The sequence below is a fragment of the Myiozetetes cayanensis genome, unplaced genomic scaffold (genome assembly GCF_022539395.1).
Source record: "Myiozetetes cayanensis isolate MyiCay16 unplaced genomic scaffold, myiCay2020 scf3, whole genome shotgun sequence".
In the NCBI taxonomy this organism is placed as follows: domain Eukaryota; kingdom Metazoa; phylum Chordata; class Aves; order Passeriformes; family Tyrannidae; genus Myiozetetes; species Myiozetetes cayanensis.
In genome coordinates this window covers 14,278,832-14,304,273 of record NW_026087521.1, presented here as the reverse complement: position 1 = coordinate 14,304,273, position 25,442 = coordinate 14,278,832, and the positions used below count along the sequence as shown (strand labels likewise).

Genomic DNA, 25,442 nt, shown 5'->3' with positions numbered 1-25,442 from the left:
CAATTTATATAGCTGTTTCGTGAAGCTCATGGGGAGCTCACAGGGGAGCAGGGATAAGTCCTAAGCACTTCAGTCAAGTACTGTGCAAGCTGTAGTTAAAAATGTTACTGCAATCTCCCTGTTGTTTTTTTTTTCCGTTTCCTAAAAGTTTAAATTGTTTGGTGTAGACAGATAGAGGACTCCAAGTTGTGTCTTTCATTCAGCAGAGATTTGCTGTATATTATTGATAGACTGTATGGTGTCTGTGGGGAGGAAGGGAACATCAGTCACTGAACTGAACTCATGTCTAGATTACAAATGTCAGGTTAGTAATAAATCCTGCTCTTTCACCACTTGGCTATTTTTAGTAATTAGACAGTGATTACAAAACAGAAATATTTTTATAATTGATAAAGTTACATAAAAGCACTAATCCTTTTGCATAATGTTCTCGAATTGTCTAAACATAGCACAAGGCCAAATCAGGAAACAAAGACACACTAGTGTATTTTGTGACCTTCAGTATTTCTTTGATTTTAATGTTCTGGTTACCATTCTTTGGCACACAGTTTTCCTAAAAAAGCACGTAACCATTAACAAATAGGTTTCTCAAAGCTTCTCTGAAGTTGTATTCACAAATACACTCTTTTTTACTCATCTGCTACACGTTTGCTTTGTCCCAGCATAAAAGTTAATCTTGAAAAGTATTGCTGGTCTTAAAAACCTGGATGGTAGGAAGTATTTGGCCTTCTGCCAGGCTACCTGGTTGAGAATGGTGTTAGATGGCATAGTGGAGGGACAAGAACAATTTGCCTTGATAGAGGAAAAGACATTGCTATTTGTTAAGTACATAAAAGACACTAAAGTCTTTCTGAGGTTTTGGGAGGGATCTGGTAAGTCATACATGAGCTGATACTAGGTATTCATAAATAATAAGTTTGACATAGTGTTACTAGTATTTCATCAAAACTTTGTAAGTCATTGTGACCCTTGTGGTATTATAATTATACTAATAGTATGCATGTAAGTTGATACTTAATCAGCAGGAATCATCAGATTTCTCCAAACTTGTAAACTTTGTAGTGTAGATAAGTTGTTTGGGTTCTGTAAGAAATAACTTCTGTGAGTTTTCTTGAAAATTATTCTCTTGCAGTCCTGTCAGGCCAAACAGGTTTAAGGAATTCTTGGCAAATTGCTAGAAAGGTTTTACTTTTGTAATTGGTGAGGGGGTTAGTTTATTTATCTTACCATGCCTGTTGCTTTCTGTAACAATTTGAATATGCTTGGTGAGAGCTGAACCTCGCAAAAATAAGAGCTGGTAATTAAGCTTTATCTAGCCAAAGTGTAATCTGGCAACCATCAGGGTTTCAATTTATTTTCAGGACACTTCTGCAAAGCAATCTGAAGGGGTCAGGATACTCTTAGGTGAGCACCTCAAAATTTCCAGTGGGTCTAATGCATCCCAACTCTTCCAAGAGCCGTTGTATTTCTGCACAGACCTGCACAAACAGGGAATGGAGACCATGTAGGGGATTGCCCTGTTTTCTTTCAGCCTCTGTTTCTGCATGGCAATACTTTTTTTATTAACTGCTAGCACATGACGCTTCTTTCATGCCCTGACTGAGCCCCAACTTCCACTTACAACTTTCAGCCTACTCTCTGTAATCCCTTGCCCAGCTCTCTCCACGCCTTTCTTGCCCAGTCTATGGCCCAATGATTACCAGTGGACCTTTTCAAAACAGTAAATCTTTTCCCTGCCAGGGTGCTTGAATCAGCTGCTTCTCTTCCCTCTCCCACCCTCTCAGTCCCCAGCTTCAAATCAAACCTGGCTTCCCCAAAGCTCTGGTCCTTTTCTACCCTGCTTCCTGTTGCAGGCTACTTACCCTTCAGGATATAGCAGAGACTCTGAAGTGCCATCTGGCTTGATGTTCACAGACACTACTCCCTTGACTTGGCTCTGGCAGTTCATGGTAATGGTCACAAACTACCTGGTAAGAAAGGCCGGGCCACGAACGTATGAACAAACCAATTGCTGTTGAAATGTGCTCCACACAGGTGGTCAGCAAGGGAAAGATTACTTCCTTCCTTCTTCCCCTGAAAAGGAACTGCCTCAATAATAGCTTTTGAAAGCAAGAGGTATTTCCTTCCCCAGTTTGCTGTTGGCGTTTTCTGTGCTTGGCTGGGTTTCTATCACACCCAGCTGCTCCTGCCTGGTGGTGACAACGCTTTCTTTCCCTGTGACAAGGGGAGATCAGGAAAAGTGAAGTGAGACAAATTTTTTCTGCTTTCTTCCATATGGTGTAATTAAACACTTGAGAGAAAGCAGAGCTTATATGTTCTTGATCCTGGGAAACTTATATAAATCTATCTAGCAGTCTCCAACTCCCTAGCATGTAGTGTTCTGGCTGTGCTACTGTTACACTGGTTATATCATTAGGATCCATGACAAAATCTAATCATTCCCCTCATTTATCTTATGTGTGATTTTTGTGTGATGCTTCCTGGGTTTGTACAGATTCCAGATGTTACAGGATAGATGCAAATAAAATTAAACAGCTGATAGTCAGCCAGCCATCATTCTGTCATGCTTTTAGGTAATTAAAATGTATATGTTGATAGATTTAAATACCTCTGAAACCTTTGTATTAAATTTCATTTTGGACTGAAAATGGAGACTGTCCAAAATGTCAGTTTAGCTGTTTATATTGTTAGACAAAAGAAGGTACGTGTAGCTGTTGAGGCTTTTGGCTGAGGTCAGAGTCATCTGCCCCCTGTCTGCTCTGTGCTCGCTGTCTTCTGCGACCAGGGAGCTCGTGGATGACCATGGGAGAGGAGCCATGTGAGGCTGCTGTTGTGGTTCACAGCCAGACACCCCACATGTCACAGGTATTGGTGACTTAGATGGAAAACTTCAGATTTCCAAGTTATTTCACTCCGCAGGCAGACCTTTCTGAAGCTTCTGCAGCTTCCTGAAGATTTATTCATTTCAGTCTAAATGTACTTTTCCTGATTTCTAGTGATTTTGTGCTACTTTTGTTTTTCAATTATATAAGAAAGAAATTATTTCTTCCATCCAACAAAGTAAGAAGAGATTTCAGTCCATCTCACTTTTACTAACCCAACTGCATTTAAAAGAAGCAAAATTATTTTATTCTCCATCAATCTGAAATATAATATCTAAATTTGAAGTTCCTGTAAAAAAATAAGGAAGAAGTAAGAGGGCAGATTTCTTTCATTTCAGAGACCTGTAGTCCAGATGCTTCCCAGAATGGTGGAAAAGCCAATTTCACTTTGTGCTTCTGACTGGAGTGCCAGAGCCAGTGGCTCCTATGGAAGTTCTAACCACCAGGCTTTGGTGGCTGTGCTGTGGATGCACTTGTTGCTGCTGCCACTGCTCTTGTCCTCCAGTGGACAAAATCTTCTCCTCACTGTTTGCTCTTCTCAGGCTGAAGCTGTCATCTTTCTGTCTGTGAGGTTCTCCTTCTGAAGATGTCAATTTCCTAGGGTTTTTTTGGGGGGGGAACTTGTGGAATTTACTGTTTTCCCTTTGTTTCTTCTGTAAACTGTGGCCTTCCAGGTTCTGATCTTGTTTATTCACACACCCCCCATAAAAAACAAAACAAAACAAAACAAAAAAACAACCAAACAAAAACCCACCAAAAAACCAAACCAAACAAAAAAAAACCACTCCTCACCTGAGTTTCCAAACAGAAGGTTTTTGTATTGGTGAGAAAACATTTCTAAGCCAGTGTATTGGATGGCCAGGTTTTAGTAAAGGGAAGGCTTCTGTGAGAAGCTGCCAGATGCTTCCACCATGTCCAGTAGAGCCCGTGCTGGCCAGCTCCAGGATGGGCCCACTGCTGAGCAAGGTTGAGCCCATCAGGAATGACAGTAATGCCTCTGTGATAACATGTTTAAGAAGGAGAAAAAAAGTTAATATGCAGGTGAAAATTGCAGCCAGAGAAGAGTGGAGTGAGAACATGTGAGCTCTGCAGACACCAAGGTCAGTGCAGAAGGAGGGGCAGGAGGTGCTCCAGGTACCAGAGCTGAGGTTCCCCTGCAGCCAGCGGTGCAGACCATGGTGGGGCAGCTGTGCCCCTGCAGCCCATGGAGGACCACAAGACTGCAGAGATCCACCTGCAGCCCGTGGTGGAGCCCATGCCAGAGCAGGTGGATGCTTGAAGGAGGCTGTGATCCCATGGGAGGCCCAGGATGGCGTAGGGTCTGGCAGGGACCTGCTGACCAGTGGAGAGTGGAGCCTATGCTGGAGCAGGTTTTCCTGCGTAGGACTTGTGACCCTGTGGGGGACCCACGGTGAAGCAGCCTGTGCCTGAAGGACTGCACCCTGTGGAAAAGTGACCCACGTTGCAGCAGTTTGTGAAGAACTGTTGCCTGTTGGATGGACTCGTGTTGGAGAAGTTTGTGAAGGACTGTCTCCCGTGGGAGGGACCCCACGGGGAGCAGGCGAAGGACTCCTCTCTCTGAGCAGTGACAGAATGCCTTGATGAACTGACCATAACCCCCATTCCTGTCCCCCTGTACCGCTGGGTGGGGGGAGGAGGTAGATACTTGGGAGGGAAGGAGGGGTGGGGGAAAGTGTTTTTAAAGATATATTTTACTTCTCATTCTCCTGCTTTGATCCTGTTAGTAATAAATTTAATTAATATCCCCACTTTGTGTCTGTTTTGCCTGTGATGGTGACTGGCAAGTGACCTCTCCCGATCCTTATCTCAACTCATGAACCCTTTGTTGTATTTTCTCTTCTCTGTCTAGCTGCAGAGGAGAGTGAGGGAGTGGCTTTAGAGAGTACCTGGTGTTCAGCCAGGGTCAACCCACTACAGCCAGTGAGCCACAGGGGTTCCTCAGGGGCCAGAGATATTTTCTGAGCTCAAGGTAATTTTCTGAACAACATCACTTTAACCTTTGCAGACAAATTTGCTTTAACCTAGAGAAAACTACTTAGGATAATTTAGGCTGACAGGTATGGAAAAATCTAATAATGGGGATTTAAAACAGAACATTGCCACAAATTTTGATGAATAAAAATAGGACAGTCTTTCCTTAGCAGTTTCAGCAGTACAGAGACCATTAGCAGAATAAGAGCGCTGTTATGGCCTATTAACAGACTCTGTGGTGGAAAAAGCTTTCTGGTGAGAAGCTTTCTTAGTTTATGTTGAAAGTTAGTGGCTGTCATGTGAAAAACTGTTGCAGTCATCCTAGTTCTGCATATATTGTCCTTGTACAAATTGTACTTTAAAGCTATAATAGAATTATTAACCCTGGTTTACTAAGGGGTTTCTTTAAGTTTTTATTTATTTGCCAAAATATAGCTTGATATTTCAAAACAAAGTACTATTGATATTTTAAAAGCATACAGGTAAATCTAATTCAGCAACTGCTCTTCATGCTGCTTGAGTCAATTTGTTGGCAGAGTTGAAAGGACCCTCTGGCCTGTGTTGTGTGTACTTGCAGGTTTTGTTTTCTTGAAGAAAGTAGTTGAACAGATGTCTTTCCAAAAAAAAAAAACTTTGGTCAAATTGTCTTTAAAAATAGCCCTTTTTCGTGATTAATATGAAGCACCTCGGCTTGAATGGCTCGAAGCAAGCATCAGTTCTCTGAGAAGCAAACCTTTTCATTTTGTTACAATGGTGATGTATGCAAAGCAAGTATTAGCTTTAAAAAGTCTTTTTCAGTTGTCTTATGTGCAGAGATTTAGATTATTCCCAATAAATTAATCAGTATAAATATAGCTTCTCTTAACTCCTGCAACTTTGGTATAACTCTCCCTCTTTAATTGATACTCTGTTGTAGAAGAGTAAATGTGCATTGTTGATTCCCATGGTTGTGAGGTTTATATACATCCTACAACACTTCCATTAAAGCCTCAAAATGCAGTTTTCTCACAATCATTGAGGAATCTTCTATGTGGACTTAATGGGGCCAAATAAAGCCAGGAACCCAGAATGTGTGCTTGGGAGGGCAATTTGCTTTCCTTGGGATACTTTCCCTTTGTTTCCCTGTGGAAGGTTGGCAGGGACACAGCAAATGCCCCAGGCAGCTGTGGGTGACAACAGCCTGTAGGAGCAAATACTCCAGGGTGAAGCACTTCTGCAGTCTGGGTCTTTGTTTGTGTCTCAAAACCTGTAAAGGAACCAATGGAGATTCTCCAAACAGCTGTGGAAATGCTGCCATATGTAAGAAAAGAGCAGGGCATGCCAAGGGGGGAGACTTATTTGTGACTTCCCAGACTGGACATCACTTTGCATTCCCACATGGAGCGTAGCAGCTTCATCAGGGAGATACCGGTTCCATGGGCTTTTGCAATTAATTATTCAGATATGGTAAATCATAACTAGAAAAATGTATCGAAAAGCTCACCATAGCTATTCTAGCAATGTACAAAACAGAGCAGAGCTCTAGCTCAAGGCCTGATGAGCCATGGTTACTGCCACAAGGGGGAAAAACTGATTTCGAGGACCGTGGTACGGGAACAGGCCCCTTTGTGAGGGCATCCAGAGCAGCTGCGAGTTCAGCTTCACCGCGTGGCTGCGCTGGTCTAACAGTTCTCCACAGCTGGTGCTCTGCCTTCAGCCTTTGTACATGCCCCTGGCATCGATGCTGCTGTCTCTGATCCCACGGAGCATGGCACAGGTAGGCGCAGTCCCATGGCACCTGGATGCAGTGGCCAGAGCTGGGTACCGGTAAAACAGGGTTTGTCAATATCCCTATGCTTGATAAAAGGGTGAAGCTGGCTTGGGATTCACCCTGGAGGTCTAGCTGGGAGGGTAAAAGAGGGAGAGGGGTCAGAGATAGCCCTGGAGACTAGTCTGCAACACCTTGTGAAGGCTGGAAAAGCTCTTTTGCTTTCTTTTCCTCATGTATCTTCAGTTGTTTATTCCTGAGCATATTCCTTTTCTTTTTTTTTCTTTCTAGTCCTCTCTGCTTGCTATGCTTTTATGTGCAATAATCCACTTTTTTTCTCTTGAGTTTAGGGAGAATAACTATTTCTGATTAATAGCCCAGCAAAGCAATGAAAAATTAAAAATTTCAAGCACTTGTGTTTATTGATGTGAGAAGGTTCCTAGAAACAGCCTTGTCCTGTTTTACTACATGAACTCACCGAGTAAATGAGACATGAGTAAACATGAGACTGCAACAGGGTATGTGACAGATTTCTCTTACTGCCAGTCATATTGCCAGCTTGGAAGTGTCAGGACCTTAGGAAATAACGTGAAATGTATCTTGAATGTATATAGCTTGACTAACTCTTAAAAATCACACTGATATTTTGAACAAATCCACTCTATCTTTTTTGTCTTTAGTGTTTATTACTACTATCAGCAATGCTGTGCCAGCCAGGGAGATAATATTTGAGTTGAAAATGCATTTCTTTTTTAGGCTGGAAAACACAAAGACTTTGAACACCTGACTTGCACACAAAAGGTGAAGGGCGCTGTGGGGTGCTGTGGCTGTTAGGAAATAAATTATAAATAGATTTGTTATCCTTTTGAATTGTGAAAAAGATCATTAAAAACAACTATTAAATACAGGTTTAAAACTAGTCATTTGCTTCAGGATGCAAGATCTGGAGAAGCAGCCAGACACTGGGACATAGAGGTGAGGAGGCTGGGGGATAGGGTGATCTCCCTCTCCTGACACACCTGAGCTCTGTAGCATATTCCTCTGCTGCCCTTAGCTCTCCCCTGATCAGATTTATTAAAAAAACCCCTTCTCTTATTTGATTGTAAACTTACAATTTATTCTGGTTTTATTATTCAATGCTACATTCTCCCAATATGTAGAAACCCCAAAAATGCAGACTTTGCCTTTGAGAAAGTACATAAGATATGCTTGAAGAAATGAGAGAGAAACAAAAGAGGGGAGAGAGAAATGTATCAAGATTGTTTTGCTTTTCAGAACATTAGATTTCATTTAAGATTTTGGCCTTGGCTGGGATTCATCTCAGTACATTTTAGTTGCCTCAGCTGGGGAGCTGGGCTGCCATAACCAAAGGAAAGATACTTTAAAGATACCTCTAAAAGGGAATTTATCCCTGTAAGGTAAGTGTCTAAAGAAAGTGGTAGGATGGATTCTGTAGGGATCTCTGTCTTTCTCCATTGGCACAAAGGAACGCCAGGTGATTTTTTTTTTTAGATTAAATACTTATTTTTCACATGGCAAGAGTAATCCTAAGCTCAAATAATTTTATTTCTTATTGAAAATTTCAAGTGGTGTCTCTACTCCTGCCCTGTTCCCTCAGTGCTGGTTGGTGTCTGTGAAGGGAATATATGTTGCTGTGCTAGCAATTCCTGTCCTTTGTGTGTGTTACGGATGTGCCTTGGGCCTAAGAAATTACAACCTTCGGACCTGTGATGACTTGAAAAATCACACACCAGTGCTATCTACCCTCCAGCCAGCATGGGACGAGTGATGCATTATAAATCCAGATCCTTTACCAGTGGAGAGATTAAAGAAGCAAGAAAGAAGTTTCTTAATCCCTGCCTCAAGCAGTTTAAAACCTCCTTCTTGCTTGGGGTCCTACATAAATCAGAACACAGGACTGGCTGTATTCTGCAAATAAATCTTGCTAGATATTTACTCCTCACATAACTTCTCTGTAACAAATTCTGAATTCTCTACCATATATACTAATAAAATGTCAACCATTTTATAATTTAGTAGCGTCATAATAATAATAGTTTCTTCGGTTGTATTTCACTCTTTCAAGGAGTGTTTGACATACTACTTACACATAAAAAATAAATTTAATATCTTAATATATAATTTAGTCTTTCATTTCTTAATACTGAAACTGAGTGAGTATAAGCCATCTGTACAGTAAGTAATCATGCATGAGTGCAAACCAAATGAAGGTTAAATTAGCCTGAAAAAGAGTCTCTCACAAGTAATTTCCACATGCATTTGAGGAAAATAATTTCAAAAAATCCAAGTGTAAGAGTTATTTCTGCTAGAGTGAACAATCATAGTAATGGCAGAGGACACTTAGCACTGAGCATTTCAATGGGATTAAAGAACACATACCTTTTTTTCCAAAAGAATAGGAATTGCCAAAGGAAAAGCAGTGATTAACATATTTGACACATATAGAAAACCTTCTGTTTAAGGATATGATGATACTTACAAGCAGTCGGAAGAGAACTGATAACAAATATATCACAACCAAAAATGTGTATAAAGACAAATAGCCATTCTGGAAACCGGAACCACAGTGCCACAGATTTCAACAAAGACACTAAAAAACAGTGGCCAGTTACGTGCATGAGTTGGCAAACACCATTTCAGAGCTTCTTCCTCTCTGCTTTTCCCACAACCACGCTGCACCCCACCCATCACCCTGCCCTGTACTTGCTGCCAGGGACATTTACAGACAAAGCTTGTGCTGAAATGCAAAGTTGTGGCTTATGTTGCCATGTTGACTTTAGCTTTAAATTGAGAGAAACATAGTGCTCACAGCAATGATCCAGAGCTTGAACTAATTCAAAGTTGGTTCGAGATGTCCATGTAGGTGTGATCACACCTGTCTAGTGGGCATGTTAACAGTCACCTCAGAACCCCAAATCAATCCTGCCAGACCATTCACACCCCAATTGCGAGGGATCATCCTTTCTATCCCATGTTCAGATAAACCAGTGCCACTAGACTTCTGATGTTAAGTAGATATAAAGACTTTGACATTCAGTTTCAAACCAGACTAACTGAACATATGTTTAATTAAACAACAGATAAAGGGTTATTTGCCAGCACTTAAAGAATCCTAGCCTTCTGTTTTCAGTTGCATGAACCTTTTCTGCCATGAACTTAACCTGTCACAATTGTCTTTCAGTGAACATATTTGCTGATGCCAGAAGCAGAAAGAGTTCACAAATCAAGCTTTTGACAGGTTGCAGGCTGGGTCTCATTCTCACCTACACCTTGGTGCCTCGGGGGACACGCTGTCTCCTCCAGCTGAAGTGCACAGGTTTGCCTTTGCTTGCTTCCCTCAGTCAGTTGTGCTCATTTCCAGCCGCAACACTTGGCTACTGGAACCCAGGTAAGATCTTTTAATTTTCCTGCTAAGCATGGAACTAAAGTATGTTGGGGTTTTGCTGGTCCTTGTTTCTCTGTTAAAGGGAGTCATGTTTAAAGAGTATCATCGGTATTAAATGTCACAGTGGGTAGGAAATGGGATGTTTACCTGCCAAGATCACTCTTACTGTGGATACCTATCACTACAGTGCTGTCCCAGTGGTTGCAGCTTAAATTGTCTCTGAGTCTGTCCATTATTCTGACAGAGTATAAAATTTAAAGGCCAACACAGCAGTTTGCTCAGTTTAGCCTCGGACAGTGGATTTGTGGCCAGCTCTCTGTGTAGCCGGGGAGCCAGGCACAGCTGCATGGATGCTCACCAGCAGCATCTTCCTGTCACATGCCAGGCTCTCTGCAGTTTTGGCAGTGAGAGTAGTTGAAGCAGCATGAAAGCCTGGTGACCCTTGATAGCTTTCCCTACCTGTGCTTGCTGAAGTACTCATCTAGGTATGGCTGTTGTGTTGTGTGCTGTATAGAGCTGTGTGAACCAAGCCCACATGGAGCCAGTAACATCTGAAATGCTTTGATTGCCTCTGCTTATGTTCTGCCTGCTCTGGGGAGATATTTTGTCTTAGTTCACTCAGCACAGTGACAGAGATATGAAGATGAGGGACAAGAATAGAACTGGGAAGTGGCACTTTGCTCATACAGGGATGCCCCAGCAGCCAGAGCTGCTTCAGGGTACACTAATGCCTACAGATGGAGAAAGAGGTGGAAGGTGCAAAGACGGGGGCAGGTTTGGTTTGAGAGTTCTACTTGGTGGCAGGATGCTGAGTTGTCTTTTATATCCATGGCTGCCTTTGTTTTTCCAACAGAGGTTTTGTGCTGACAAGTCTCACTTTCCTCCAGGTGAGTAGGAAGAGCAAGAGTGCCACAAGGCCACAATGAACCTCCCTTAGATTCATGCTGAGGTTCCCCTGTATGAATCTTTGCACTGATGTTGAAATTACCTAATTTTCTTCACCACACTTTAAGATGAAGTTATATCTTGTCTCTGACAAAATTCATAGCACGTGACATCAGGCATTTCTCAATAGCATCTTCATTAGGACCTCTCTCTGTGTTTCAAATTAATGAAAAGAAACAAGAACTTCCAGAGAAAGTGTTAGATCTCTGCAAACAGCTCTGCTGAATCTAGTTAGGATTAAGTTGCTTGTGTTTGAGTACTACAGTATTTTAGGTGATAGCATTCTGGTTTTATTTTGCACTAAGTGTAAAGATCTTTTTCTAGAACTAAATCAAAGCCAGGGTTTTCTTTTAGTCTCTATATTTTTATTATGTTTCTGTCACCTTAATAAGGACTGGCTCTGTGTACCCCTGTGTGCAAAGGGTGTCCTTATGAGGCAGAGCACCAAGTGACCCACCAGTTCTTCTTTTGCAGTGGTGCCAGTTTGAGTTCCACTGGGAGGCATGAGGCTGGGGCTGGCCGTCCTGTTACACCTCAGTAAGTACGGATGCCACAGTTACTCAGGCCAGCTTTAAAATATTGTCACGTGATTTAAATGTCTCCAAGATTTTGTTAAAGGGCTTCTTTTAAGAAGACACTGTTGAGAAACATGACAATGAGTCCTTATTCCCCACTCTCCTGCCTAGTACCCACGAGTGATATGAAACCTTTAAGTACAAAGAAAAGTTACATGTTGTAATTGAATCTAAATCAGGCTCCAAGAGGTGCAATCAATATCAGCTAATTAACAATGAGTGTGGATCTGTATAAATAAAGAGAGCAGACTAACCAAATATAGGCATTGCTTTACACCTAAGGAGTCAAGCCTCTCTCATTATGTAACTGTAGCCTGAGCCATAGATGGGAATCTGGCTGCAAAATACTGTATCTTTTACTGTTGTAATTGCCTTACCATTTCTGGTGTTCAGTGGGATCTTCTTGTATCAATTGTTGGGGTTTTTTAACTGCACCTTTTATAACAAGTTGAGCCAAGTAAAGCTGAAAGATAAAGCCTCCAAGGTAACCATTCCTGTTCAGGGTTTCAGGACAGAACTTGTTTAAAAGGACAAGCCCCGTAAGGGAAGTCTTAATATAATGGGGAAAATATTTAAAGTTGTTTCAGGCAAAATAAATTAAAAACTCCTACAATTATTTAGAGAATTTAGAATTACTCTGTTTAATTATTAAGGACCATTTCATGGGGTCTGAACAGAGGGTTCTGGCACTAGACTAGGGATTTGTTGCAAATTAGCAGAAAATCTGAAGGACCCCTGATGTCAATATTGGTCTCAGGTCCACCATTATCACTTGTAAGTCAATACAAATCAGCATAATTAATCCCAATCTGGCTCTGCTCACAGAATCAACTGAAATGCTTGTGATTCTGCTGTAGGAATGCTGTCAATGGGTATACCAGGGTAGGAAGCATAATAAATTATTGCTCATGGCAGGTTAGCATTTTTACTGAAAGATAATGTGCTGAAAATTTAAGTTTTAGCATAGATTTGCAACATGCTAGCTATATTTTTTATTATTATTTTGTGGCATGTGTGTTCATTACCAAAGTTCTTCAAAAAAGGTATTACTAAGGACAAAAGGAGTTCAGGCAAAGGATAATTTAGTTTTCTGCTGGTGTTGAGTTTTAAATGATTTTGTCTGGAGAACACTGGTGGGTATATGAAGCAATTTAATCTCTGTTTGATCTTCCTTTGTGCTCAGCGCTGATAAGACCCCAGCATGCACAGCACGACTGTGATGCTGGTTCCTGCCACCCAGCCATCGGGAACCTCCTCCGGGGCCGCAGCAAACAACTGACAGCCTCGTCAACCTGTGGGATGAACAGCCCTCAGAAGTACTGTATTGTAGGCTACCTAGAGGTTGGTTGGTTTGCTCCTTCTTTCTTAAGAAACCGAACTCTGCTTACCAACAGTATTCTCATCCGTTCAGGGAATTTGCCCAGACTAGGAAGTTTCTGTGGGAGTTGTCTGAATAATCATCAGACAGCGTGACATAAGTGTGGTGGAAGGCTGTGCATTGCTGCAGCACATATGGAGGGTTTGGCAGCAAACAGCATCCATGGTGATGTGTAGCTTCTCAAGGGGAAGAAACATCCCTGAGAGACACAGGGATTGAGCACAGGGACTTCTGAAGGAGCTTTGCTCTGCAAGTCCTCTTCATGCTCACACCTCAGAAGTGAAGACTATGGTTTGTGTGTGTGTGAGGGCAGGAGGAGTGGAGTCCCACAGCCAGGCCCTGCCTTGCTGGACCTGCATTGAAGGACATGTCCATACAGTGTTGAAACCTGAGGTGGCCTATCCAGAGATTCACACCATGTCCTCTCATGTCTTTTGATCTGAAATGAGACCAGTGTTGCTGAAAGCAAAAAGCTGTCTCTGAAAAGGGAAAACCTGACACTGCAGTCCGGTCTTTGGCCGTGTGGGTGGGTCGGCAGATTCAAAATGTGGCTAATCAGAGGGATCCCTCCCACTCTCTGGCCAGAGTGATGGGGGGGGACCAGTGAGCATATGGGAGCTATGGCAGGCAGAAATGGGAATTTCTCTGTTGTGCATCCTAGAGGACTTGGCCCCACTGAGCTAATAAATTGTCACAAATAGAAATATTTTCACAAAATAAGAGCTTAGGCTGAAGAGGAAGTTAAAATACAGTTTAATTTATGAGCAGTTGAAAATAATTGCAGTTTATGACCTTCTGGCTAAATGGTGTGACACATTTGCAGAGTAAAGTACGGAGATGGCACCAGGCACTGCTCCAAGTTGCATGTTGGAACCACAGGTTTTTGCACAATGTAAATACCTCTTTCGTTTGCTGAAATAGCCTGAACCATCTTTCTGGCCCTAAAGCTGGATGATTGCCTTTTATTCTTGCTTTTTAGGAGGAGATCAAAGAGCGATAAAAAATTAATATTTTCACTTGCCTGTACTTACCCTTTGAATTACGTAAATACAGACTCATGAAAAGGAGCAGCTGTTCTGCAATAATCCCTGTGATTTAATGCTGCTTCAACATATCTTGACCCCTGGTGGCTGTCTCCTGAAGAGGGTGAAAACTACAAATATGCTTTGCAGAGCTTGAAAGAGAGAGACTTATGCTCTGGCAATATGTTCTGTTCCATCAGCTCGCCTTAAATGCGTGTGTCACCAATAGTGTTCCAGAGTCCCACTTGACTCAATTCACTTTCCCACCAGCACATTTTGAGTGCTTTGCTGGAGGCAGGCCAGGAACTTTGCATCATTCATCTTGTAAAGCAAAGTTCTTCCTCGCTCAGTTCCCCTTCTGATGGCCTGTGTCAGGCATCATGACAAGAGCAAACCTCACTTGTGAAAGTGGGATTTAGTCAACATGGCAAGTTACCAAGAGCCAGGAGTCAGTTCGGATGTCTTATTGAAAATTCATATGGAAAAAAAAATAGAATTCACAAGCAAATTGTTCAAACACAACTGCTTTGTGTTTGAAAAGAAGCACTGGAAATCATTTTCAGTCTTTTATATGTAATTTTATTTCTAAATGAGGTTAAGTAGTTTTTAGCTCTATGATTGGATTTACTACTTACATAAGTTTTGAAAGGAAAAGAAAGGGGACTCAACATTGAGGAGAGTATAAAGCCAGCACTTCAAAGGCAGATGGGATCTGCCAGACATGGCTTGTATGGACATACACATGCTTGTCCTTTAGAGCAGATTTTTATGGAGCAACCTTAAACATAAGTTGACCAAGTGTTATATTGTGTGCATCTTTATAAACCCGAGAGTGAGTGCAGTCCTGCCAAGTGCTTTCTTACCAGAGCTTTGTGAAATGAGATGACAGGGTATTTTTTGTATTTCTCTCTCATCTTCTAAACTGTATATTCATGCACTTGTCAAGTATGGTAGAGAATGACTGAATATAAGACATATTTATCATAATGTTTAAAACATATGAATTATACCATACCTGTTAATCTATAGCTATTAATTTCTTTAAATGTGAATAATTCTCAGGTGATTTCATAATACAAAGATGTATAAACCATTCCCAATGCTTCTCTGTGGATCTTGAGTGTGCCAAGTGGGGTGCCTCTCTATCCATCCCCTTCTTGCTTATTTCCAGCCCAGCTCCTGCCACTGATTTCCACTTTCTGTTTTCAGGAGCATCCCTACCAGCCTCCTAGCCATGGGCAGTGAACCCATGTCTCCTCCTTCAGCTCCCTCTAGGGTGCTGAGTCATCCACTCTTCTTCCTGCCACCATCCCTGCAAGCCAGACACACAGCTTGGGCATCACCTTCTGCTTTGGCTTACACTGGAGTCCTTGCACTCTGGCTTTGCCCAAATCTCATGGAATAGCACATCCACCCCTGCCCACCCCGCTTCCCTGGGGCCCTGCTGGCTGTGATCCCATGGTGCTCAGGCTGCCCTTATGGCTCAGCACAGCTCATCTCCCAGACCAGAATGTTAACCTTGTCACCTCTCCTCAGTCTCCCACTCAACCCTCCACTTATCATCTTAATTAGGAGCTCCTTACCCTCACTATCAAAGCCCTTTTGCAGACAAAAGCCTCGTATTCAGAACTGAGACACTGGCTAATCATTGCTACCTTTATCTTCTGCTTGTAACATTTTCAAACAAGACCCTTTTATCCCACTGAAATCCTGATTTTCCTCCTTTGCATTGGTTTTAAGCTTCTACAGTTTCCCTATGCATTCAAAATACACTTTCAGTGGTCAGGGTGGTGGTGTCAGCCCAGACCAACTACTTACCTTGTAACCTCCTCTTACTGAGATCCCTTCTCCACAACTGAAAAAGTGTAATTTTTACAAAGTACCTGTGACAGACTAAGACCAACACTTATTATGTACATGCTTCATTCATATGATGATTTTCTTTGGCTTATCCCTTATATATGAAAGCCTGAGTGATTAAAAGTACAGGTACCCAAAGCAACGTGACGGGTGCCAGTCTTGCAATGGCATAAATATGTGTACATCCACTTTATTTTTAGTGAAGAGACAAAATTAACAGTTTATTCTGCTCATTTTGTTTTCTAGGCTGAACAGAAGTGCTTTCTCTGTGATTCCAGATACCCATATAATCCCTATACCCAGCACAACAGTCACATGATTGAAAATGTTATCACAACATTTGAGCCTGATAGAAAAAAGAAGTGGTGGCAGTCAGAGAATGGTAAATTTCTTTGAGAAACTATTACTTCAAAATGTTGCTGTGAGATTTCTTTATGCCACTGGCACTGACCATATTGCCTTCACGAAGGGATGAAACAACACTGCATCTGTTGTTTGATTCAGTATACTGAGTACTTTGAACCCATTTATGTATAGCGATATAGGATATCAGAAAGTCTATTTTTCTATGGACAAGTTTTAAGCACAATATCTCCAAGAGGTGGCCAGAGGACCAGTGGCAATGCATGGTTATACAGGGAGACCATGTATTTTCCACAGGGTGTCTGCCTTTCAGGGAAATGTGATTTGTGGCAAAAGATGTAATTGCCTACAGATGTGGTGTCATGTAATGACAGCATGTAAAAACAAATACCCATTTAAAAACAAATAGTGTAAAGCACTATACTAGGAGGAATAACATTTACTCTATCTTATTTGACATACAGTGAATATGTAAAAAACATTTGACTGGTTGGAAATTAAGGCATAGAAAAAATAAGGCAATATTTTACCTTTGTTTTGAGTATCCAACTGAAAACTTATAAACCTTGTTTTTTCATGGAGTTTAGCAAGGATCTGTCACTAACTTTGGACACCACTACCAATAAAGCTGTGGGCCAGCTGTGAGAGGTGCTTTCCTTGTTCTCCCCAGCTTTCTTCTGGGATGAGGTCTCATGCACTGCCTGGTCAGCAGGAGCCCTGGGATGCTGCATGCCGATGTGAACAATTGGGGTACTGGCTGAACTCCTGCAACTCTCTGCAGAGAATGCATGAATTGTGGAGTTTTTTTCTATACTTGTTGCAATTTTGGAAGATGTCTGGTGTAGTAGTTCTGCTCATGATAAATTTCAGGTCTGGCAGCATAGAATAGTTTAACAGTTCTGTTTAGCATGAAGAAAACCCCACAGTTTTCTTTTCTTTTTTTTTTTCTTTCCTTAGAAATATGTAAATTATTTGAATGGATTTTGAAAAATAAACCTAACTGGATACAGGAACCCATAAAACCATCATCATCAGTTACCATTCGAATTATCTGAACAGGGCTTTTAACCAGGTCCTGCAGCCTCAGTGACCTGCAGTGCTGCCAGTGACAGTGTCAGGAAGGCAGAACATCACAGTGCCCTGGGGAGAGCAATCCAGCCACACACTGGGTTTGTACACAGGGGATACCCTAAAGAGTCCAACTGCTGTGCTGGAAAAGGCATCTTTAAATTCCCCATGGGAAAACTGTCTCAGTTACCCCTTCAATGTATGCACTGTGCTCTTCACTTTCATTCTCTTTTCAGGCATTGACCATGTCAGCATTAGATTGGACCTAGAAACTTTATTCCAGTTCAGCCATCTTATCCTGACCTTTAAGGTACTTCTTCTACTAGAGATTTTATGTAACATTAAACACTAATTACTTAGCCATAGGAATAAATTGCTTAGAGAGGCAATGAAAGCTCCATCTTTAGAGGGTTGTAAGAACAGGTTAGATAAACACCTGTCAAGTATGGTTAAGTTATAGTTGATTCTGCCTTAGGGGAGGAGGATAGACTGAATAGCTTCCTATTCATGTGCCTTCTGGTCCTATTTTCTATAAATTTGAGAATGAAAGTGGAAAAATAAATTGCAAAACTAAACCCTAAAAATTTAGGACATATCTGAACTGCAGTTGCTCTTTCAATTTAGTTCAGCCTTCTCATGCATAATCATTATGACACAGATGGCTACATTTTTTTTTTTTTTACAAAATTCCTACATTGTTATGGCAAACTTCCTTTCTTAGAAAGTAATCTTGTATCTATATGGAATGTTACCCTTCCCTTTTGCTAGAGAGAGGTTCTAATGAATAATCTGGCTTTTTCAGAGAATCATGTAACCAGCACAGTAGCCCTGTAATGAGCTACAAGATTCCAAACGCAGAATTTTAGCATCCCCCAAAGAGGAATATCAGTGTGACAACCCCTGAGATGTTTTATCAATGCCTGCTTAAGGAGTTCCTGGAATGTTTCTTGCAGACATTTCGTCCTGCAGCAATGCTGGTTGAGCGCTCTACTGATTTTGGAAAGACCTGGAGAGTGTTTAGATATTTTGCACATGATTGTGCAGCTTCTTTTCCCAACATCTCTTCCGGTCCAGCAAAAAGTGTGGGAGACATCATTTGTGATTCAAGATATTCAGACATCGAGCCCTCGACTGAAGGCGAGGTATTGCCAGCTGTCTGTGTTTGTATGAGTTCAGATCATATGTGGCTCTTTTACTGCAGCTGAGGGTCTCTTGTCTGTATCTCGTAAAGGCAGGGGCCTGTCATTTGATCCCTTTGGTGGGTGCTCATCCCGTCTCTACAGCTGTATCAATTTGTTTTGCAGGTTGTTTTAAAAGCTTTGGATCCCAGCTTTGAAATAGAAGATCCATATGTGCCCTATATCCAAGGTATGAACACTACAGGTTTTCTCCAGAAATATTTTCCTGGTATTGTTTGTTTTGTACACTGAAAGGGTCAACAGCTCAACTGGTGTAAGTCAATGATATTTAAAATTAGGTACCTAAAGATCTTAGGGTGACATTGTATTAATAAATACAATGGGGCCAGTCCTGTTTTCTCTAGCCCTGAGGGCAAATGGCAGAGCTCTGCAAAGCTCATCCATGTACCTACACTGTCTTTCCTTCTGGGATCAGGCCCAATCCACACTGCTTTTTGGGAGCAATCCCAGAGGTGTACCTGACCCCATGAAGCCAGTGGCTGGGAAAATGCAGAGCCATACCAAGGAGGGTGCTAATGCTTACGCAGCCGTGTGCCAGGAGCGGTCCTTGCCCTGGCACTGTACACATTACCGGTCTTGGCCAATATCGGATCATTTCCATTTTTTTTTCACCACAGGAGAATTCTTGGATGACTAATCTAAGCTGAAGATTTCATACTGTTCATTTTAGAGTGAACTTGAACTCTTGATCTCTCTTCTTTCCTTCCAGAGCTCATTACGCTGACAAACCTAAGGATCAATTTTACTAAACTCCACACCCTTGGGGATGCTCTGCTTGGAAGAGGGCACAGTGATCCCCTTGAGAAGTACTACTATGCCATCTATGAGATGGTTGTGCAGGGCAGCTGCTTTTGCAATGGCCATGCCAGCCAGTGTGATTCCGTGCAGAATCTGCGGGGAGATGTTTTCCATCAGTCTGGGATGGTGCGTCATTAATGCTGTCTGCAAAGAGGGCGGTGCCTACCTGGTATTTTATGAGAAGGAAGAGATGGAGGGAGGTAGAGGAGTATCTCTGATAATCTTTGGATTGACCATTTGCAACTGCAGGTTGTTAAATGTTTCAATGCAAATTCTTCCCTCAAAACCCTGGTTTGGAATGCACAGAAGCTGTCTCTTTGTTGGCACTAGGGTGGTGATTCAAAAGCAACTGGGACAAGACATGTTGATAATAGCAGCCAAATACCAGAGCTGTAATGGTGCAAATGTAATGCAGTAAGTAGCCTATGGTGTGTGCAGGCTTGAATGGCCATTTGTTGGGTGCATTCCACTCTCCAGCTGGGCTTGGGGGCTCTGCAGCAGGAGAGAAGGCACTGGCACAAAGCACAGCTGATAATGCAAAGCTAACCCAAGAAAAATGGATTATTAAAAATTCCAGGAACGTGATTGTGAATTCTTTTTCTCTAGGAACAAGAGTTTTTTCTCCTGAAAAATATGTATCTCAATATTAATACATGTAGGCAAAGAGAGAAGGAGAATCTAAAAGGTTAAAGTCTCCTTTGATATCTCTATAAATATTTTTTTCTAAATGTTGCTCAGTGGCTTTAAAACTATTTGGTTAAAGTTTGCAGGTATTCTCCAGACCTTCTACTCAAATAATTAAGAATTATGTCAGCTGAGGGAGCCAAAGAGCTTTGAATTTTCCTGATCTTGCTGGCATACCTCGAACAGATCCTCCCCTCTCCTCCCCTCTCCTCTCTTCTCCTCATCTCCAAGCTGTTCTCACCACATCACAGGTCCAAGGGAGATGTATCTGCCACCATAACACCGAAGGTTTGTCTTGTGAAAGATGTAAAGATTTCTACAATGATGCTCCCTGGAGGCCAGCTGAAGGGACGGAAGATAATGCTTGCAAACGTAACTCAAACATGATATTTTCCTTTTTAATAGTGGGGGGTGGCTGTAGCACAATCCCAGTCCAATGCATAATGGGATGGCTAGGTTGCTAGGAGGGAGACTTTTCCATACCTCATCCAGAAAAACAGATAGACACCACATAAGTGCTGGGTTACCTTACAAGAAGCAGTGCTGTTTCATGCTCTTATTTTTCATACAGTGGAAAAAAACCCACAACAAAACAATAAATAGAGGAAAAAAGCAGCTAATGCAAAAAAGATCATCCACTGATTTGCACTGTGTCTTTCACGTGAGTGGAAAGAATTTAGACAAGGCTAAATTATTTATTTTCACAATGAAGAGTAATGTAGGATATATAAGAATAATGTATTAGGATGTGTAACAAATATTCAGCTAGAGCTTTCGTTGGTGGAGCAGTGTTCCCCACTGACACATTCACCCTCATGGGGACTTCTCCAAGCTTAGGGCCCAGTTCTCTCCCCCAGCTGTAACACACAAGGCCTGGGAAGCTATAATCTTGTTGGGCACTGAAATCATACAGGTCACCAGTAACCCTGTGTTAACAGTAGACAGCAATGGTGGCCAGACCCCAACTGGAGTCATGGTGTGAAATACCCCACTGCTTGTCTTGGTTTCAGGTTGTAACTGCAACGGCCACTCCAGCAGATGCCACTTTGACATGGCTGTGTACCAGGCCAGTGGCGGGGTCAGCGGTGGGGTTTGTGAGGACTGCCAGGACAACACCACCGGGCAACACTGTGACCAGTGCAAGCGCTTCTTTTACCAGGATCCACTCAAAGTCATTTCAGACCCTCAGGCATGCCTCCGTAAGCGTCCCTTTTTAGCTTCTGTAAGAATGACTCAAAACAGTGTGGTTCTGGTTCTCTTTGCCCTGAACCCTATGGCATCCCCATGCCTAAATGTTCATACAGTTGTAAAAATGTTACCAAACCTACAGCATCGAAACTGCCTTACAAAGTAGCTGCATGACAGTAGCCTCAAAACACCCTTGTAAAAAGAGCTGCATATTCCAATTAATTGCTGAGCTTAGAAATCCAGCAGAGCTATCATCTTTCTTGAGCAACATCAATATAAAGATGAATTGCAGTAGTCATGTTGCTTCTAGGACCTTAAGGTACTGCAGGAGGGGTGCAAAATGATGGGAGGATTAATAACTTTTGCTGGATACCCACCATATGCAAGAAAAATAGTCTTTCAGACATGAAAGCCCTTCTGAAAGATGAGCTAGATTCAGTATTAACATAGGATGGGGAAAATGCTCTGAGTGTAATTTAATTGTAGCTACTGATTGGCATGAAAAGTCCTTAAGGAGCCAAAGGAGGATTACTACCAACTCTATAATTGCATTTTCATGCTTACATCTAACTGTGCTTTTTTTATGTGTCCCCCTGACCATGCCTGTAGCGTGTGACTGTGACCCAGAAGGTACACTGCACAACGGCGCCTGCCAGAGTCGCACAGATCCCGCTCTGGGAATGGTTGCGGGCCAGTGCCCTTGCAAGGAGAATGTGGAGGGTGTTCGCTGCGACAAGTGCAGGGCAAACTACTACGGGCTGAGTGGCAGTGACCCCCTGGGCTGCCAGCGTATGTAAACCACCGCTCTTATCCTTCTTTCCAAACCAGTTTTAAGACATGGAGGTAGTTGAATGCACAGATGCACACACTAATGCGCTACTAGAATCACAGAATACACAGTCGCCTACTATAATTAAATGTCAATTTTATTTAATATTTCTGGGGCAGCACCTGTGACTGAAAAGATGCAAAATCACTTTCAGAATGCATAGGATACTATAATAGATCAGGCTGCTGTTAATAGAAGGGTTGTTAAATATGCAAATTAATTGAAAAGGGAGATAAAGACATGAAAATTATTTTAGCATCCAAATCAGTATAATCTCATGAAGTTCAACAGGGCCAAGTGCAAGGTCCTGCATGTGGGTCAGCGCAATCCCAAGCACAAGTACAGACTGAGAGGAGAATGGATTGAGACTAGTCCTGGGGAGAAAGACTTGGCTTTGTATTTGTGGGTGGAAAGCTCAACATGACTCAACAATGTGCACTTGCAGCCCAGAAAGCCAAACATATTGTGGGCTGCATCAAAAAAGTGTGTCCGTTAGGTTGACGGAGGTGATTCTCCCGCTCTCCTCTGCTCCTGTGAAATCCCATGTGGAATACTGCCTCCAGGTCTGGGGTTTACAAGAAGGCTGGAGAGGGACTTTTCACAAGGCCATGTAGGGATGAGGACAAGGGGAAATGACCTTAAGATGAAGGTGGGTAGGTTTAGTTTAGATATTAGGAAGAAATTCTTTACTGGGAAAGCTGGTGAGGCACTGAAACCAGTTGTCCAGAGAGTTTGTGAACTCTCCATCTCTGGAATTATTCACAGACAAGGGTGGGTGGGGCTCTATGTAACCTGGTCTAGTAGAAGATGTCCCTGCCCATGGCAGTGGGGTTGGAACTTTATGATCTTTAAGGTCCATTCCAACCCAAACCATTCTATGATTCTGTAATTCTATGACGGGTCCACAAAAAGCCACAGATGGACTGTTAGGATATTTGAATTCTGCAGTGCAGCGTCAAGATGGCAGAAGCTGCTGCCTTGCCATGAGAATTTCCAGCCAGCTGTTCCTCTTAGACAGGCTTGCTGAAAAACACATCCCGCCCCTCCCCAGGCGCACTGTGGGTTTGTGATCACATTATGCCCACACTGTGGTCCTCAGCCACATGCCATAACTGTGCAGACCAGCACAAGCACACAGCAAAACACTGCACAGGACTTTCTGCCAGTGCCCCTGCTCCCCCTGGAGAGGGGCCTACCAAAGGAAATGGTCCATTTCCCACGGGCAGGCAGTGGGCTGCAGGGTGCTGGGGCGTGTACATCTGCACAGTGTCTGTCTGGGGGACGGAGACTGCCTGTCATGCTGATGCCACATCTAAAGCAAATGCCAGTTGTGCTGCTGGGCTGTCTTTGGAGCCTGCAGAGGTAACCACATATTTCTGTCCCTGCAGCCTGCAACTGTGATCCCTCTGGCAGTTTGCCCTTCTCCATCTGCGATCCTGCCACGGGAGAATGCCTGTGCCAGCGGTTCGCCACAGGGCAGCGCTGTGAAAAATGCCTCGTGCGTACTCAGGTTTTGTTGTTACTTCTGCATGTGGTTTTGGAAGTCTCCTCACCCACCTCACACCTATTTATTGCCAGAAAATTAAACAATAAGTCAAATTTCAAAATAATTTTACAGCTGTGTGCTGCCATTCTGCATTGACTGCATTCTGCAGTGACACATCTGGTTCTTTTTCACTGCTCACAAACATTTGTACAATCAAATTGCACTGAGAGGAGCACTCCCAGGAAGTAAAGGAAATGCAAAATCATGTCCTCAGGCCATCTCTGCTGTTAACAGAGAACTTGCTTGCACAAATGGGTAAATATATTTCTCATGCAGTGACTGAGCACCCATGCTATCCGGTAAGAAAAGCAATCTCCCATGGCCAAACATAGGCAGCAGCACAGTAGTGCTCCAGAGCATTGTTCATCCAGCAGAATGAGTTCTGTCTTGCTTTACATACTTAAATATTTGTCATTAAAAAAATCTTTCTTTTTATCCCAGGTAGGATACTGGGGTCTTGGCAACAGCTTGAATGGCTGTTCTCCGTGTGACTGTGATATTGGTGGATCCCAGAATAACTTGTAAGTTAAAGTTCTTCAAGTTCTTTCCAGGATTTAATTTTTATAAGCTCTTAGGCTAGATTTTCTGATTAGGTTCATACAGTCTTGGTACAGATGGGAAAATAGACTGTAGATGGAATTCCATCATATACAAACAGAGTAAAGTCGGGTTGAGGTTTTGGAAATTTACTTGTGATAAGGGGATTTACCTATTTCCTTTGAAACCAACTTTGAATCAGCTTGAGTCAAGATGTGTTTAATATAAAATATAAAATGCATGGCTTGAGAGAACCAGAGAATATTTGTAGAAATTAGAAATAAGTTAGAGGTGACATTTTTAACTTAGCTTCATACATCTACCTTAAATGCTAGATTTTTTTTTTTCTGGCTGCTATTCAAAATATATAATTTTAGAAGCAAGCTTGGTTTCAGTTGAGCTCTTCCAGAAGTCTGTTGGGCAGGGGTCTTCACTACTGCTGTTCAACTTCAGACATGGGAGCTTATAGTCTGATGCTGTAGAGCAGCTCCTTGTGAGCAGATAAATCATTTGGTGTGTTAAATATGACTGTAAATATATGAAAACTTCCATATTCACATCAAATCAAAGGTCCTTCTGATCTCATATTCTGCCTCCATAATTGTGAGAGACAGGTCTTTAAAAAACATTATATAGTGATAGTTAAAGAAACAGATAAAAGAAATGGATACAGGAATAGATAGTAACAGATGCTTGGGAAATGAAAGGATCAGTGCTTCAGGTATGGAACAAAGAAAGACTAAACATGTCATGTCTCAAAAGTGATGGAACAGTAGCACTGAATAAATACACCATCAGAAACAGAGGGGGTGGGGGTAGGAAGAAGTTTAATAACAGAGGTGATCCAGCAATGGGAAAAATGAGGCAAAGCTGAAACAAGGGTGGATCTGAACTAACCCTTGTGCTGTGAGGACCCATCTGTGCCACACTGACATCCTCCCTTTACCATTCTTACTGTAGGTGCTCACCAAAGGATGGTCAGTGCCAGTGTCTTCCCAACGTTGTGAGCCGCCAGTGCAACGAGCCAGCTCCAGGCTACTTCTTTTTACCCCTGGATTATTATATTTATGAAGCTGAGCATGCAAAGCTCCTTTCTGGCTCTGCACCCTTGGTAGGTAGTTGGCTTTTCAGGTGTCGTACTAAGAGGGGATCCATGTGGTGATGGCGCAAGAGCTGAGGCTGAGGAGAAGAGCCCTTGCTTGGGGAGCAGCTGAAGGGGCTCTTTAGCAGGAAAATGCAAAGCAAGTCCCTTGACCATCCTCAGTTCATCTTTGTTTTTCATGGACATGACTATCCCATAAATGTGGCTGTTACATAGGGACAATACCTACAATGTGGTATGACCTACAAAGCTGCCCTTGCTGCTTCTCAAGTGCAGGCTGGTCTGGCATGAATTAGAGAAAACAGTTTAATTATTTAAATT

General features: G+C 42.3%; 1 protein-coding gene across 1 annotated transcript in view; it reads left to right on the top strand.

Moving 5' to 3' along the window:
* The first annotated feature begins 11,475 nt into the window (after positions 1-11,475).
* The window catches only part of LAMB4 (laminin subunit beta 4), a 40,393-nt gene continuing 26,426 nt past the window's right edge, over positions 11,476-25,442 (top strand). Inside the window, 13 exon segments of the mRNA XM_050323825.1 lie at positions 11,476-11,509; positions 12,731-12,888; positions 16,054-16,189; positions 17,475-17,548; positions 18,192-18,380; positions 18,543-18,606; positions 19,147-19,361; positions 20,171-20,291; positions 20,930-21,118; positions 21,717-21,896; positions 23,325-23,434; positions 23,924-24,003; positions 24,980-25,130. Of these exon segments, the coding sequence (XP_050179782.1) occupies positions 11,476-11,509; positions 12,731-12,888; positions 16,054-16,189; positions 17,475-17,548; positions 18,192-18,380; positions 18,543-18,606; positions 19,147-19,361; positions 20,171-20,291; positions 20,930-21,118; positions 21,717-21,896; positions 23,325-23,434; positions 23,924-24,003; positions 24,980-25,130 (1,701 nt within the window).